The following is an 18,429-nucleotide window of genomic DNA, read 5'->3' on the forward strand; positions in this document are numbered from 1 at the left end:
GCTAGCACCTCTGCCTCCTGTAGCTTAGTTAAGATTACATAGTATCCTTTGCTTTAGGGAGTAGAAACCCTGCACAAAGACCTTGACTTGGAGACAGAGTGTCTAGACAAACAAGAATGTTTGTGCAGAGCAGGAACTGGGTAAAAGGTCACTGTTTTGGGTATTGTGGTCTGGGTGCACTATAAAAAGCTTGTAATCAATAAACTCGGCGCGCAGCCCGGCTCAGCTCAGCTTAGCTCTGCCTTGGCTGTAGCCCTCCCGATCCCATCCTTTTCTATGAGTCTTTCTTTTCTAATCCTCACCCCCTCAATCAGGTCCTCGTTCGCCTGCCGGCTGGCTCCAGCAAGTGGCGCCCGAACAGGGACCTGAAAACCTGGGACGACGGTAGAGGACACCGCTCGGGGAGCGCGCATTGCTACTGGGTAAGTGCAACCACGGTAGCGGAGAGGGCGGTTAGTACATCGGGAGTAAGGAAATTATGGGACAGGAAAATAGTAGAATGCTGTTCGCACAAGTCTTGAAAACAATGCTCCGCTCTAGGGGCGCCAAGGTTAGTACCTCGCAACTGCGTACATTCTTGCAGTTTGTGGAGGAAGTGTGCCCCTGGTTCCCTGAAGAGGGCACAGTAAGTTTAGAAACTTGGAATAAGGTAGGAGAACGCTTGCAGGGATATTTTCAGGCCCATGGACCCCAAAAGATGCCAGTAGAAACTTTTTCTCTTTGGAATTTGGTTAGGGACAGCCTTGACCCACGCCATGAAGGCACCCGCATGAATCCTCCCCTAGAGGTCCGTGCTGACTCTGTAAAAGATCCACACTCTGAGGATGTGGCCACCACTCCCCCGCTTGAGCCGGGGCCCCTTGTGGGCAATAGTCGGCCTGATAGACTTACACCAAAGGAAGAGGGAGATCTTGAAGAAGCTGCCGCAGAGTATGAGAGAGAGAGATATGGGGAGTTTGCACTCCTTTCAGAGAAATGCACAAAAAGGTCTGACCCTACCCCCTCCGCAGTTACCGCGGAGGAGATGCAGGAAATGTTGCAGCAGATGAGAGATCTCTTGCAGGGTCCAGACTCTGGCGGGCGGAGAGGAGGTACTGATGACCCCCCGCCGATAGACCTTAAACAAGACCCCCCTAGTTACCCTGGGACGAGCTTTGGTGCTGCTGCAGCGAGGACTGCCTTGCCGCACGCGGGCCAGGCAGGGGTTAAAATATCAGACCCCCGAGAGCGAGCCCTGCTTGCCCTAGCACAGAAAAGGCCGGAACTGGAATTACGGAACCTTTGCAGCCTCAACCGCGCCCTAGTCGCACTGGCCTAGGGTATTTTTAGATGGGACCTTTGATATTCCTGTTACCCACGCTGATAAGATAATATGGAAATCAGATCAGCCTGTGTGGGTAGATCAATGGCCCCTGTCTGAGGAAAAAATAGCTGCCGCTAAGGACCTGGTGCAGGACCAGCTCCAGCAGGGCCACATAGAGCCTTCTAACTCCCCCTGGAATTCCCCCATATTTGTTATTAAAAAGAAATCTGGAAAGTGGAGATTGCTCCAGGATTTAAGAAAAGTTAATGAGACTATGGAAATTATGGGTGCTCTTCAACTAGGACCGCCCACTCCGCTGGGTGCATCTCCCATCTTCACCTGCTCGAGTGTTAACCCCTTATTACGAGCATGTGGCAATTCTTATCCAACAGGCTCGAGAAGAATCTTGCCGATATTTCGGACGAGAGCCTGCGGCCATCTTAGTGCCTTATTCTCAGGCCCAGATAAACTGGTTATTCCAGAAATGCACACCTTGGGGAATTGCTCTAGCTGAATTCCCAGGACAGATAGACAATCATTATCCTCCAGATAAACTTTTACAGTTTTTTCTCAGGCATTCTGTTATCTTTCCCAAGTTAGTGACGGACCAGCCTTTGCCTGATGCTAAAACGGTATTTACTGATGGCTCTTCATCGGGCACCGCCGCCTATGTGCATGAGCAACGAGTTGTCCGATGGGCCACCCCCTATTCTTCAGCCCAAGAGGTTGAATTGGCTGCTGTGTGTCGAGTGCTTGTTGACTTTGCACACGAGCCTATAAACATCATATCTGACAGTCACTATGTAGTCCGAGGGCTCTCATGTATTGAAACTGTGCCCTTTATTGGCACCACTAACTCCACTGTGCAGCAATTACTTCTGGCCATACAAACAGCCATTTTAAATCGCAGTCACTCTTGTTATTTTGGGCACATCCGCGCCCACACTAATTTACCTGGGCCTTTAGCTGATGGCAATAGACGGGCAGATGAAGCCACCCGACTTTACCTCGTCGGAGTGCCCGCCGCCCAGGCATCCCATGCCCTACACCACCAAAATGCGCATACTCTCCGACTCCAGTTCAAAATCACCAGAGAGGCGGCTCGTCAAATAGTAAAAGACTGCCCCACATGTCCTGCTCTTACTACTATTCCTCATTATGGAGTCAACCCCCGAGGGCTGCTCCCCAACCATCTATGGCAAATGGATGTCACTCATATCCCTAGCTTTGGTAGACAAAAATTTGTTCATATTACAGTGGACACGTATTCAGGCTTTATTATAGCCTCGGCCTTACCGGGTGAATCCAGTACTCAAGTTATTGCTCACTGCTTACGCTGCATGGCCATTATAGGACAACCTAAAATAATAAAAACTGATAATGGCCCTGGTTACACCAGCCAGCGTTTTCAGAATTTTTGCGCCCAACTAGGAATTCAGAGCAAGACTGGAATCCCTTACAACCCACAGGGCCAAGGCATAGTCGAGCGTGCGCACAGCACCCTCAAAAATCAATTAATTAAAATAAAAAAGGGGGAGCTGTACCCCCTAACCCCACAGAATCAGTTAAATCATGCTCTTTTTATTCTTAATTTTTTAATTTTGGATGCTGAAGGTCACTCTGCAGCCCAGCGGCTTTGGCAGCCGAGTTCATCTAAGCACCAAGCTTTGGTGAGATGGAAGGATCCGCTTGATGGGGCTTGGCATGGGCCGGATCCGGTATTAATCTGGGGCCGAGGGCATGTGTGTGTTTTTCCACAGGATGCCGAGGCGCCGAGGTGGCTCCCGGAGAGGCTGGTACGACACGCGTCCCCGAACACTCGAGGACCGGATGAGAAACTTCTCCCTGCACGGCCGAGCCCCGCCTCGATGGAACCCAGCGCCCCAGAACTCGGTGACGGAGACCCTTGCGCGACTGACCGACCAGGCGAGGAGGATGGTGCAGAGCCAGAGAGTGGAGGTCACTCCTGAACGGTTGTTTCTGGCTATGGTGGCCCTGGTCGCGGCCGCCCCTGGAGCCTCTGCGGCGGTTCACTGGGCCTACCTGCCCAGTCCTCCATTGCTGCAACCTGTAACCTGGCAGCATGAGGAGGTGGTGATTTACACCAATGACACCTGGGCAGTGGGAGGACATTCCAGTATTCATATTCAGCCCGTCAATGACCTTGGGTCTCATCGGCTTCAGATTGGACACGGTGGTATGTGGACCTATGGTATCCCAGTAAGATCGCTGTGGGCAGCGCCACAAATCCCCCGGAAGGGGTGCCTATCTGTGAACCTGATCTCACCAATCGTACAAAGCAAACCGCATTGGATGAACTGTAGAGGGAAACTTGGTGTATTAATCAATGCAACTGGGGGGTCCCCAATCCATGACTGGTCTGCTTCAGGCCCGGAATGGAAGGCCCTTGCTGAGTCCTTTTGGTCAGTGAACCAGGGGCCATTTCAAACTCAACTGTGGCGACTCGTTACTACCATGGGGGGTGACATCCAAACTGATGACGAGCGGGGAAACACAGCAGTCCTTATGGGGTTGACACAGCAGTACCATAAAATACAGGCCTGTGTCCCACCACCCTATGCCCTACTCGTGGGCGCCCTGAATATTACTCGGGACGCCTCATATTGGCAGATCCAATGCAATAATTGTACCATCAGTAATTGTGTGTATAATGTATCTCTGAACTATCAACTTATGGTAATGTACCAACCCACCTTTGTAATGATTCCTGTAAATGTTTCTGGGGAATGGTATAATGATAGAAGTCTTCAGGTAATCAAAGAGACCACCGAGCTCCTCCTGCGGAGCAAGAGATTTATCGGCCTCCTAATTACAGGCATTACAGCCCTGGTGGCCGTCATTGCGGCCAGTGTCACCGCGGCCGTGTCGCTGTCTCAAAGTATACAAACAGCACATCAGGTGAATCAACTTAGTGCCAATGTTACTCAGGCACTAGGAACCCAGGAAGCGATAGATTTAAAGATAGAAGAAAGACTTAATACAACTCCATCAAGAAATTCTGGCCTTGAGGGAAGCGCCTAAGATAGACACCTCACTTGCAGAAATGGCGCAATCTTGGGTTAATGGAATGAGGGGACATTTCCTCTCAGCAACAGATTGGAAACATGGAATTGTTGGAATGGCCGGACTGGCTGTTCTCATTGTCCTTGGTTTTTTAATAACACCCTGCATACTGAAAACACTCATGAAAGATATTAAAGTCCTAAAAATAGGACAACATACTCTCCACCTGCATACCCGCCCAAAAGCTTTAGAGCCTAAGTCTTTAGTTTAGAAAAGAAAGGGGGAGATGTGGGGAGCCGGCTGGCTGCCCCTCATGAATAGTCTCCCTGGTAGGGTGCTGCCCTGGAGTCTCTCCAGGGGCTCGCCGACCCTAGCGCCGCCTTAGAGAGAAATCTCTGGCACGTTGACCCGCAGGGTGGGTCGGCAGAGCTAGCACCTCTGCCTCCTGTAGCTTAGTTAAGATTACATAGTATCCTTTGCTTTAGGGAGTAGAAACCCTGCACAAAGACCTTGACTTGGAGACAGAGTGTCTAGACAAACAAGAATGTTTGTGCAGAGCAGGAACTGGGTAAAAGGTCACTGTTTTGGGTATTGTGGTCTGGGTGCACTATAAAAAGCTTGTAATCAATAAACTCGGCGCAGCCCGGCTCAGCTCAGCTCAGCTCTGCCTTGGCTGTAGCCCTCCCGATCCCATCCTTTTCTATGAGTCTTTCTTTTCTAATCCTCACCCCCTCAATCAGGTCCTCGTTCGCCTGCCGGCTGGCTCCCGCAGACCCCCACACTGAAACATCTAAGGGTGAGCAATGAGGAATAAGCAGAGAGGGAATAAAGGAGGAAAATCCAGAGGGCCTCAGACACAGCGCTGCACCTGGGAGCTTGGGGCTTGGCCATGAAAAGGAAGAAGCTGGCGATACCAGGCACTTACTTCAGCTAATTAGGCAGAAGAGAGAGATGATCAGGGCAGCCCAGCCAAGTGCATGGAATGAACAGTGACTGAGCCAGCAGACTCCTGACAGAGCATGGTCTTCCACCTTGTAGGTCTCCCACTCCCAAGTGTGGGTGTTCATGACAAAGAAAAAGAACCACAGAGCCTTGCCACACCCTGGACTCAAAAACATGCCTCCCATTGCCCTTGCTGTTTGGTCAACAAATATTTTATGTGTAATCCAATGGCTATCAGTTTTCCTGTGTGACTGATCCCCAGGTAACCCAATTGGGAGGGAACCCAGGGTGGTTGCAGACTCCATTTGTTGAGGGCAAACAAACCCCACCCTGAAGCAGCAGGGCTCTACTGTCCTTCATAAGGCAGTGAAGGTCAAGTCTGAAAGGTCACAGATGTAAAAATACCTTGTGCTTCAGTACCACCTACTTAAAAATAGTAGAAAGACCTCTTCAGACAATGCTGCTAAGGACAGGCCATTTATGCCTAGACAAAGGAGAGGAGCAATTACCATGAATAACCATGGTAACAAGGTTGAACAGAAAGAAAGTGAAAAATCCCCAGAAAGCAAGCAGGAACACATGGAAACATCTGATATAAATGACAGAGATTTCAAAATTGCAATCCTGAAATGTTAGGTGAGGTGTCATAAAAGTACAGACATGCAATTCAGTGCACTCAGAAAGCAAATTAACAAACAAAATGAATACTTTATCAAAGAGATTGAAACATTATTTTTATTTATTTAATTATTTTTTAAATATATCTTTATTGATTTGAGAGGGGAAAGGAGAGGGAGAGAGAGATAGAGACATCAATGATGAGTGAGTCATTATTGATTGAACACACAACCTGGGCATGTGTCCTGACTGGGAATCGAAAACAAATAGACTGGATCCTAGTCAATGCTCAACCACAGAGCCATGCCTGGCCCGGTGAGATTGAATCTTTATAAATGAACCACTCAGAAAACCTGCAAGTGAAGCATGCAATTAAGATTAGAAATGAGCTACTGAGCATAGAAAATACAGCCAACCATATGGAGGAAAGAATTAGTGATATTGTAGATAGGAAACTAGAAATGATTCAGAGCAAAGAAGAGAGAGACCTGAGCATAAAGAAAAATGAAAAGCTCTTCAAGAACTATCTGATTCCATCAGAAAAAGCAGTATTAGACTTTTAGTCATTCCTGAAGAAAAAGAGAGGGAAGAGGGAACAGAGAGCCTATTCAAACATATAGTGAATGAGAACATCTCAAACCTACGGAATAAACTAGATCCTTGAAATAAAAAAGCAAAAATGACACCTAGTTACTTCAATCCAAAGAAGCCCTCTCCAAGGCACATTGTATTAAAACTGTTAAAAATTAATGACAAAAAAAAAAAATTCTCAAAGCAGCCAGGGAAAATAAAAAAGTGACCTACAATGGAAAACTCACTGGAATTTTATTGGACTTCTCAGCAAATTTTCACAGCAAGAAGAGAGTGGAATCAAATATTCAAACACCTGAAGGATAGAAATGACCAGCCAGGAATAGTATATTCAGCAAAATTATTATTTAAATATAAAGAAGAAATACAGCTCTTCTCAGGCATACAGAAGTTGAGAGAATTTATCACCAGAAAACATTCATTGCAAAATATGCTAAAGGGAGTTATTGTACCTAAAATAAACAACATAAGGTCACAATACTATGAGTAAGATCATAAAAAATTGTATATCTTACACAGGAATAATTAGTGAAAACAAAAACATAAAACTGGAAGGGGTAAAGATCTGAATTGGCATAGGAGGATGAGCATCATATGCACTCAAAAGAAACAAAGCTATTGTATATATGCAACTTTATTTTTCATAAACTTAATGGTAATCACACTAAAAAATCCCCAAACCAGCACACATATCTTAAAAAGAGAGGATACAGAGCAAGAGTCTAGAACCAGATGGCTTCAAAAGTAAATTCCAACAAACATTTAAAGAAGAGTTAAAAACTATCCTCCTCAAACTCTTCCAAAAAATGAAGAGGCAATACTTAACACAATTTAAGACATCAATATATACCTAACAACAAAACCTGGCAAGGGTAACAAAAAAAGAGAAAACTGCAGGCCAATATCTTTGATGAATACATATGCAAAAATCCTAAAGAATATACTAGGAAATCAAATCTAGGAGTACATAAAAAAAATAAGGCATCATGATCACGTGGGGTTCATTTCAGAAGCACAAGGATGGTTCAACATCCATAAATCAATCAATGTAATTCACCATCTTAACAAAAGAAAAGATAAATATCACATGATCCTATCCATTGATGCAGAAAAACAATTTGATAAGATAAAACATCCATTTATGATTAAAACACTCAGTAAAATAAGAATAGAAGGAAAGTATCTTAACATAATAAAGGCAATATATGTTAATTCTCAGCCAATATCATACTCAAAGTTGAAAAACTGAAAGATTTTCCTCTAAGATCAGGAACAAGACATGATGTCCACTCTCATCACTCTTATTCATCATGGTCTGGAAGTCTTAGCCAGAGCAATGAGGCAAGAGATAGAAATAAAAGGCATTCAAATAGGGAAGGAAAAAATAAAACTGTCACTTTGTGCAGAAGGCATGATTCTGTATATACAAAACCTAAAGTCTCCACCAAAAAAAAATTACACAAATAAACAAATACAGTCAAGTTGCAGGATACAAAATAAATGTACAGAAACCCATTGCCTTTCTGTATACTAACAACAAAACTTCAGAAAATGAAATAAAAGCAACAACAACAAACAAGCAAAAAAACAATTCTTTTGCAATTGCAAACAAAAAGAGTAAAATACCTAGAAAGAAACAGGAAAGAATGTGAAAGACCTGTAAACTGAAAGTTACAAAGCATTATTAAAAGTGATTAAATATAACACAAAAAATAGAAAAATATTCCATGTTTATGGATTGGAAAAAACAACATAGGTAAAATGACCACACTACACAAAGCAATCTATAGGTTTAATGCAATCCCCATCAAATTACCAAAGTCATTTTTTAAAAAAATAGAAGGAGAAATCATCAGATTTGTATGGAGCCACAAAAGACCAGAAATAGCCATAGCAATCCTGAATAAAAACAAGGAAGCTAGAAGTTTCACCCTACCTGACTTCAAATTATACTACAGTGGTATGACAACGAAACAGGGTGATATTGGCACAGAAACGAACACACAAATCAGTGGAACAGAGTCGAGGGCCTAGGTATAAAACCAAGTATATGGGCAGATCATTTTTGACAAAGGAGCCAGAAACACACAATGGAGTAAAGATAGTCTCTTCAATAAATGGTGCTGGGAAAACAGAAAAGCCACAAGCAAAAGAATGAAACTGGGTTACTGTTCGTCCTCATGTACAAAAATGAATTCAAAACGGATCAGAGACCTAAACCTGAGACCTGAAACAATGTTACACAGAAGAAAACGTAGGTACTAAACTTATGGACCTTGGTGGTAGAGACTATGTTATGAACTTGACCTCAAATGCAAGTGAAGTAAAGGCAAAAATAAATGAATAGGACTCAATCAAACTAAAGAGCTTCTGCACAACAAAGGAAACACAAAAAAACACATATTCAGTCAGCCAGATGGGACATGCTATTTGCAAACAGTAGCTCTGACCATGATCTCATTTCCAAAATATATAAGGAACCCATTAAACCTAACACTAAACAAACAACCCTATCCAATGTGGGCAGAAGACCTGAACAGACACTTCTCCCAAGAAGGCATATGAACAGCCAATACATATGTGCAAAGTTGTTCAACCTCACTAGCAATTAGGGAAATGCATAACAAGCCTAGAATGAGATATCACCTCACACCTGTTTGAGTGGCTATTATCAACAAGACAAGAAACAACAAGTGTTGGAGATGTTGTGGGAAAAGGGATTCCTCATTCACTGCTGGTGGGAATGTAGACTGGTACAACCACTATGGAAAGCTGTCTGGCAATTCCCAAAAAAAGGAAGAATAGAGCTACGATATGACCCAGCAATCCCTCTCCTAAGTGTATACCTCAAATATTCAAAAACATGTACTTGTAAAGATATATGCACCCCTGTGTTCATTGCAGCATTATTCACAGCAGCCAAGACATGGAAACAACTAAAGTGTCCTGCAATAGAGGACTAAAGAAAAAGTGGTACATGTACACAATGGAATACTACTCAACCATGAGAAAGGATGAAATATGGCCATTTGTAAGTACCTGGATGAACGTTGAGAATATTATGCTAAGTGAAATAAGTTAGTCAGAGAAAGCTAAGAACCACATGATTTCATTCATATGTAGCATACAAAACTGAAACTGGTGGACACAGACAGCAATGTCTTAGCTGCCAGAGGGAATGGTGTGGGGGTGAAGGGGATTGTAATATTTGGTGATCAGAGAATAAACAACAGTGGGTGGCAGACAAGCAGGTCAATATACAGGCCCTATAACATAGGAAACCACACTTGAAACATATATGTTCATATTTGCCATTGTCACCCCAATAAATTTAATACAGTGTTATAAAAAAAAAGACAAAAACGCTACCAATGCAGTTATATGATTTGTGATCCAATCGCCTCCTACCCTACAGCTATACAGTGGATTCCTCTTTCATCCAAGGCCTGGGGACTCACTGGGAGCTCCCTTGACCTCTTTTCAGAGGAAGGGAAGATGAGACCTGGCTTACAGACATTTTTGCATGATATCACAGACCAAGGAGACAGTGGACAGCTGCACCATAACAGACCATGTCAGGACATTCATGAAGGAGAATGGAAAAGGGGAACCACCAAAATGGGCTGAATCTGAGGCAGTTCACCTCATCGTTGACTTTTCTTGGATGACAAATGACCAGATATACATCTGTATGCTGATTCATGGCTCTGGCCAATATATTGAATCAATAGCCAGGGTCATAAAAGACACATAATTGGGAAATTCTTCACATTGAAATTTGGGCAGAGGTTTGTGGGCAGTTGTCTTTCAATTGTCAAAAACTTACATAGATACATAAGCCTTTTATGATGCTAATTACAGGGTATGTGGAAGTGGATGGTTTCATTAATCAAGAGGATAAGTGGCCACATTAGATATTTTCCCTCAGAGGTGAAATGTAAAACAAAGAGACAAAGAAAATCGCCTACACAGATGGTGGTTACCAGAGGAAAAATGCACCAATGAGTGTGGGGAAGTTAAAACGGCAAATATAAGGAGTTTAGACTTTGAGTGGTGAGCACTTAATGGAGTATCTAGGTTGCTTTATAAAGACACAAAGCAAAACTTATGTAATGTTATTACCATGTTATTTCCCACTATTTAATAATAAAATAATTTTTTAAAGAACTTGGTCATTCCCCCTCCTGTTTTATAAAGGAGTGGGACATTTTTCTGTTTTGAATTATATGAACATACTTTTGATTACTTACATTTAACCAGTAAGGCTAAGGTGAATCATCTGTTTAGGTTGGGCCATAGCAGGTATGCTGTTGATATTAGCCATTAATTAATAAGGAATGGCTCATTAACTAATGGCTAATATAATCAACCCTTATGAGTGAAAAAACAGATGCCTATCAACATGATTATTAAATATCACTCTACATCACCAGAGTTGATGACCACTGTGGCAATCCAATAGGTTTCCTTGTTTCTAGTTTCCATGTCTGTGGTGATGAAAAGACACTCTGAAAAATCTCACAATGGTGCACAACAGCAGACATGGATTGTTTCCTTGAATTATATCCAAGACTCCATATTCAACTGGCATTATTTCAGGACATGAATAAAGTTCTGTTTTCTATGGTTACATGCCAGATGTGAGAATGATTGGCAAGGTTAATCATAGATGTGTAACTGATATCAGAAGAAACTAGAATAATTCAGAATTTGTCACAGAACTAAAAATGTGCAAGAAGAAACACACAAGGGTGATAGTGTCAGTGACCTCTACTGTGGATCTGGAATCATGCAGAAAACAAAACAGCTATTCATGAACTGAAGCCCTTCATGGTGAATCTGGAGTACAAGGAACCATCCATGTCTGCTCTTGTGGACCACTCATATACTTTTCAGAATGTCTATGTCATCGCCACAGACAGAGAAACCAGAAACCAAGAAACCCATTAGGCTGCCCCGGTGATCCTCACATCTGAATTTAGTGGTGTTGCAGCCCAATATTTGGAAATTTACTTCCTTGGACTCTAGAGTCAGAACTGCCCCAAACTCTACCCATTGTGAGGTCTTTCATGAATTTTCACAGATGTTCTGATTCACTACAACTGTCCACTTTCTGGTTGTGCATCGGTATAATTCTAAATTATCTCTAAGCTGATGCACAAAATTCCTTCCTCTGTAAACTAGTCATCAGGAGTTTATCAGGACTCCAAAGGCTAAGCTGTAAATGAGAAGGACAATTGGATCACTACATTTATAACTCTGTCTGCCTTCAGGGTCCTGTGGGTTTCAAGTATGTACCACTTCAAATTGATGTTTTAACTTTCATGTGCTTGCCTAACATTATGACTCCATGGGTTGCATTATACCTAGGTCATAATAGACAGTTCATGTTGCTTAGTAACTTGGTGGCCCATGGTTAAGCATTTCTACTTTAAAACTAAGGAAAATTTTGTGGCACTTAGTCCATTTTGAGGAGTGACTACAAAACTTTCTTCTCAATATTTGCCCCTAATTACTGGGGCTGCTTTGGGTTTAAGATGGGATGAAAGGCACACGTGATATTCTTATGGACTATAACAAGAATATGGATTCTTGCCCCCTCACCCCCCAAGGTCCCTGGGAAACCAAGAGCCCTATGTAGCTTGGCAATTAGAATTACTTCTTGACAACTATCTACAAATGAATGAACCATGATAATCAGGTGTTAAAACACCCCCAGGCTTTCCCCATACCAATGATTGTGTCCATGGATTATGCTTATAAATATACAAGTTCTTTGATTAGTCTCTCCCTACCCACTCCCCCGTCCTTACCTTCCCTCTGAGATCCCTCAGTCTGTTCCATGTTTCTATGTCTCTGGGTCTATTTTGTTCATCAGTTTATTTTGTTTATTATATTTCACATATAAGTGAGATCATGTGGTATTTTTCTTTCTTTGACACCTTTAATTCACTTAGCATAGTACTTTCTAGTTGCCTCTATGCTATGCCAAAGGATAATAGATCCTTCTTTTTTACAGCAGCATTGTATCCCATGGTGTAAATGTGCCAGTTTTTTTATCCACCCATCTATGGATCAGCACTAGGACTGTTTCCAGACCTTAGCTATTGTAAATTGCTGTGCTACAGACATAGGGGTGCATAAGTCCTTTGTGAATGGTGGTTTAGGTCCCTTAGGATATAGTCCTAGAAGTGGAATCACTCAATCAAATGGCAGGTCAATTTTTAACCTTCTGAGGAAACTCCATACTGCTTTCCATAATGACTGCACCCCTCTTCATTCCTACCACCAGTGTACTAGGGTCCCCTTTTATCCACACCCTCTCCAGCAACTGTAGTTCATTGATTTGTTGATGGTAGCTATTTTGACAGGTGTGAAGTGATACCTCATTGTGGTTTTAACTTGCACCTCTGTGATGATTAACGACATAGAGCACTTTTTCATATATGTCTTAACCATTTGTATGTCCTCTTTGGAGCAGTGTCTATTTAGGTCCCTTGCCCATTTTAAAATTAGATTGCTTGTCTTCCTTTTGTAAAGTAGTATCAGTTCCTTATATATTTTTGATATTAACTCTTTATCAAGTATGTCATTAGAAAATATGTTCTTCCATACAGCCGGCTCCCTTCTCATTTTATTGACGGTTTCTTTTGCTGTGCAGGAGCTCTTTATTTTAATGCAGTCTCATCTGTTTATTTTCTCCTTAGTTTCTCCTGCCCTCGTAGATGTATCAGCAAACAATTGCTGCAAGGGATGTCTGAGATTTTGCTTCCTACGTTTTCCTGTAGGACTTTTATGCTCTCATGTCTTACATTTAAGTTTTTTATCCATTTTGAGTTTACTTTATCGTATGGTGTACTTTGGTGGCCTACTTTCATTTTTTTGCATGTACCTGTCCAATTTTCCCGACACTATTTTTTGAAGAAATTGTCTTTACCCCATGTATGTTCTTACCTCCTTTCTTAAATATTAATTGAACATAATGACATGGGTCAATTCCTGGGTTCTCTGTTCTGTTCCACTAGTCTATCTCTGTTCTTGTGACAGTACCAGGCTGTTTTGATTACTGTAGCTTCATAGTATAACTTGATATCTGGTATTGTGATCTCTCCAACTTTGTTCTGTCTAAAGATTGCTGGGGCTACTCAGGATGTTTCTTTCATTCCATATAAATTTTCAGTGTTTGTTCTAGATCTGTGAAATATGCTGTTGGCATTTTAATAGAGATTGTGTTGAATTTATAGATTGCTTTTGTAGTATAGACGTTTTAATGATGTTAATTCTTCCAAACCATGAACATGGTATTTTTTTCCATTTGTTTCTATCACCCTCTGTTTCTTTCTTCACTGCCCTGTCGTTTTGCAAGTAAAGGTTTTCCATCTTTGATTAAGTTTATTCCTAGGTATCTTGTTATTTTAGTTTCAATGGTAAATGAGATTGATGTTTAAATTCTCTTTCTGAGAGTTCTTTTTTGGTGCATAAAAATGCCATAAATTTCTCGGTGTTAATATTGTATCCTGATACCTTGATGAATTCATTTATTCTAGTAGTTTTTTTGTGGAATCTTTAGGATTCTCTATGCAAAATATCATGTCACCTGCAAATAATAAAAATTTTGTTTCCTCCTTTCCAGTGTGTATGTCTTTTATGTTTTCTTCTTGTCTGATCACTTTGGCTAGGACTTCCAGTGCTGTTTTGAATAAGAGCTGTGAAAGTGGATACCCCTGTCTTGCTCCTGTTCTTAGGGGAAATGGTTTTAGTTTTTGCCCATTGAGTATGATGTTTGATGTATTTTTGAGCAAATTATTCTTAGCACTGTCTATAATTACTCAATTACATCTACAACCTACATAATAATTTCTTAAAAATGTAACCCTAGTAAATATTGTTATATTGTAATATCTCACAGGAGACACCAGCATGTCACACTCTAGCTTCACTGGTGTATTCTATTACAGAGTGAAACATAGGGGAGACAACCAGACGGAGTTCTATATTACCACCAGTACCAACCGTATTTCACAGCCACATCAAAATTAGAACTAAAAGACAGAAAAGCATTATTCAGGTCTTCCTGAAATCTATCTGAACAGAAGTCCTACAACTAGGGAACTGAAGAAGCACACCGAGACCAGTAGGAGGGGTGGAGATGTGGTGCAAAATCTGGGCTAAATAATGGAAATGTGGCCACAGTCCCAGACCAAATTGCAGCAATTTAAAACTGGGAGGTATATCTCAGTCCAGTGCCAGGAAGAGAAGTCCCCTCAACTTAGGACTGTAACAATCAGCTGAGATTGTGGCTGAAGGACAAGGTGGTTGCACGATTTCAAGGCAGTTCCTCTTAAAGGACCATAGTAAGGACTTACTCAGATGCACTCCCTTTGAGTTCCAGCACTAGGCAGCAACTTAAAGAAACCCGAGACATTCAGGGAGGAAGTAACTTGCCTGCAATCAGGGAGAGATTTGGAAGGGCACCTTTCTCTCAAACAGAAGAGCTGGCTGAGGCCATTTCTTTTTTGATGAGCCCTCCCCCTACAAAAATGGCAGGCAGGAGCCCTCTCTAAATCTCATCAACCTGACTCACATCTTTTGCCTCACCCTAGTGATTCCCAGAGATGCTGCCTCTCCCTACTGGCAAACTCATCCAAGGCATTTCCAGTGACTTTTATATGCAAGTGGCCTCTGTGGCCTCATGCTTAGGCCTTTTCTTAAAATCTCTCAAACAATCAGCAGCAGACCTCAGCATGCTCCATAACTCTTGATAGTGGCTCCAAGCCTGCTACTACTGGCAGCCTGCATTGGTTCATAGCTTGGCCTCTTCTTGACACCTCTAAACCCAGCACAAGCAGCAGCACAAGCTACAATGCATTGCTTTGTAGCTCATGCTTGGTGTCCTGGGCAAGGCACAAGCAGAGGATGACTTTATATCTCTTGGGAAGTCCCATAGAATGTGCACCTGGTGGTCAGCTTTGACTACACGGGATTACAACCATACCACATCCAGAAGTGACACACTCACTTGGTGAAGACTAAAGTTCCACTGAAGTAAATACTGCTCCAAAGGGATGTATACAAAGGGATGGATACATCCAGGAGTATCTCCAGCTGTAGATGCAGTTGATCCTCACAACCAGTTGCCTTGGGGGTCAATGCCTCCCAGTGATGCCCATAGCAACCAAGGCTCAACTACAACAGGACAGTGCACACAGCATGCACATGGATGCATATAGAAGGCCCAGCTCAGGTGACTAGGGATACTGAGCCCTGGGCCCTATAGGATACCTACTACACACAGCCACACTGCCAATACTAGGAGACATAGCACTACCTAACAGATAAAAATAAATCCCAGGAAGCAGCCAAAATGTGGAGGCAGAAAAACATGTCACAAACAAAAGAAGAAAAGAAATATCTGGGAAAAGAACTAAAGGAAATGGAGCCAAGCACGCTATGAGATATAGAGTTCAAAATAATGGCTATGTAGAGGAAAGATGGCAGCACTATGAGAAGCAGCAGTGCACCCCCACTCTCAGCCACAGACACAATTTACTCCTAAAATGATTTGTAGCCAGCTTGGAAAAACCACAGAAACATATCTGAGAGAACATGTGAGTAGGGACCCCTGAAGAAGCATCATAGAGTCCAGTAAGAGAGAGGGGGTATAGAAAGGAGGAGTGCCCTTTGAAGCCTACACTGTGCTCTGAGCCCCTGAGTCTTGGAGGCTAAAGGTAGCCTCACCTCCAGAGTACAAACTTGCATCCAAAACCAGGGATCTCAAACCTGAGTCCTGAGTGGAAAAGAGGGGGAGGAGGGTCCCACACTGAGAGGAGAGGGACCCAGGGGAACTGAATCCATGAAGAGGGGAGGGAGTCTTCCTAGGAAACAAAGCTTCTAATGGTGACCACTACCAGTATCTGATGTTCAGGGCACTGACCATAGGAAAGGCTTTCCCAAAGCATTTGGCAGAGTAGTAAGGGACCAGACATCTACGCTGAGCAGTGGCATATAAGGACACTCTGCGTCCTTGTAAGGCATTGTGTTGAGCCCCAGAAAGCATTTAGTCTTCATGGCACAGGGAATGGGTGGAGAGCCCTCCCACCCTGAGCTCTGGTAGGGAGAGTCTGGGGTTTGTGACCAGCCCTGAGGGTGCCCTGGTGGCATGTGGTGACACCCCAGCTTTTCTGAGATCAGCTGTGCAGGGAGCTGTGTGGAGTTGAATTTGGGTCCCCTTCCATTGGATGTCTTGCCATGAGGGCAGTGGGACCTTGCAGGGTAGACTCTGCCTGTGTGTTGCTTTGTGAGTTTTTGAAATTTTGATTGCTAAACTGGTTCCCACCTTCCTGGCATGCACTCGGTGAACATACCAGCAGAAGCTGGGATTGGGGTCTGCACAGTAAACTGTTAAAGGGACCCACATGATGCTACCAGCCAAGCAGACCTGGGAAAGTAGGGGAGGAGCAGGCCTGCCTCTCCTGCAGTCTGGGATCACCACCCACAGCAGGAAAGGGGTTCTTTCAGTTCACTGAAGCCTCAGATACCCCCTCAGGGCATAGTCCTGGGGGTGAAGGGAGAACAGCTCACAAGAGGACATTATAAGAACAAGACTCCCTGGGATTGTTGTTTGGGAAGTGAAGGAAATGCTGGAACACTTGCTGGGGTCTGGGCAAGCAAACAGCTCACTGGAATGTTTTTTAATGGAACCTACTGAACCCAGGCTGCTGAAACTGCCCACACAGAAAAGGCAACAGGCTGAAATCAGTCTGAAACTGCAGCGGGACAGTGAATGTGTAACTATATTCAGAGGATAGCTTAGAGACAGAGGAGCTAGTTGTGGGGCAGAGACTAATTCCCTCACAGTGAGTGGTTGACAGTAAATCTTCTAAGTAAATGGACTGATAAGCTGAGCTGCACTAGCCATGCAGGCACTAAAAACCCTACAGAACACTATGCAGTAAGATCAGGCAACTACAAAGTTGCAAAATATCTGAAAACACAAGGTGGTCCATAGAGGCCCTCAGAAAAACAATCTACCTAAGTGTATCAGAGCAAAACCTAGACAGCAGTTCACATTGGCAGACACACAGTACCTCCCAAAGGAACCAAAATCAGCATACAAAACAATGAGCCACAGACTCTTCTGGTGTGGCCCTCCACAGACAACCACCAGAGTTCGTGTTTGAATTTTTGGAGCCTTTATTAGCTGGCCAGCAGCTACAGTTGCAGCATCTCACCTATGTAAGAGCCAAACTGAAGCCCTGACCCTTAGTTCTCTCATTTTATACTCAGTAACTACAAAGGCACTGCAGTAAAGGGGTTTCCAGGAATATGTTAAGTTGTCAGCTTTTGTTACAGGAAACAAAGGGGAACTTTAGCAACACAAAAAGGACAATTTAAACACAATGTTTTACAATGAGTAATGGGGTTATGCTTCCCCAGAGCATGACTGGTTTGTTCTTTCTATGGGAACTCAGGGGGAGCTGTAATTATTGGGCTAGTCTTGTTGGGCTTTGTCCTCTACAAAAGGGATCTTGTTCTACCTTTACTGTTAGTTCATTAGGTATATTCTTCTGGCCATGGTGGCCAGAACATTCCCCACTGGTCTTTTTAGGGGATCAAAATCTTGATTCCTCTTCTTCTGAACCTACAATGTGCTGGTACTTGGCATGGGGAACCATGAGTTTTACTGCCTGAATCCTTTCCTGCACAAAATTGAGTAGGCATCTAGCAAAGCATGGCCTCAAAATCAAGAAGTACTAACAGACCAGTGAATGCTGAAAGTAGAGTAGTTAACCATGGGGACCAGTTGAACAAATTCTCAAACCAGTTTGCTCCATCCTTACCTCTTTCATCTGGATCTAGGAGTTGCTTCCTTAGCTGGCATAAACTCTCCTTTATGACACCAGAGTGATTGGTGTAGAAACAGCAGGTCTCACCCAGTGCTAGACAGAGCC

General features: G+C 43.1%; 1 protein-coding gene across 2 annotated transcripts; it reads left to right on the forward strand.

Annotated features, from left to right (window-relative positions):
* Positions 1-207: 207 nt before the first annotated feature.
* Positions 208-5,019, forward strand: LOC308552005 (endogenous retrovirus group K member 19 Env polyprotein-like). 2 transcript variants are annotated; one of them, XM_081126949.1, is made up of 2 exons: positions 208-422; positions 2,918-5,019. In XM_081126949.1, exon 2 carries the CDS (start codon positions 3,044-3,046, stop codon positions 4,343-4,345), a length of 1,302 nt encoding a protein of 433 aa, XP_080983075.1. In that variant the 5' UTR covers positions 208-422; positions 2,918-3,043; the 3' UTR covers positions 4,346-5,019. The 2 variants fall into 2 exon arrangements, with proteins under 2 accessions (XP_080983075.1, XP_080983074.1); XM_081126948.1 differs by having other exon boundaries at positions 211-422; positions 3,064-5,019.
* The last annotated feature ends 13,410 nt before the right edge of the window (positions 5,020-18,429 follow it).

Source organism: Miniopterus schreibersii (assembly GCF_964146895.1).
Source record: "Miniopterus schreibersii genome assembly, chromosome: Y".
NCBI classification, from domain to species: domain Eukaryota; kingdom Metazoa; phylum Chordata; class Mammalia; order Chiroptera; family Miniopteridae; genus Miniopterus; species Miniopterus schreibersii.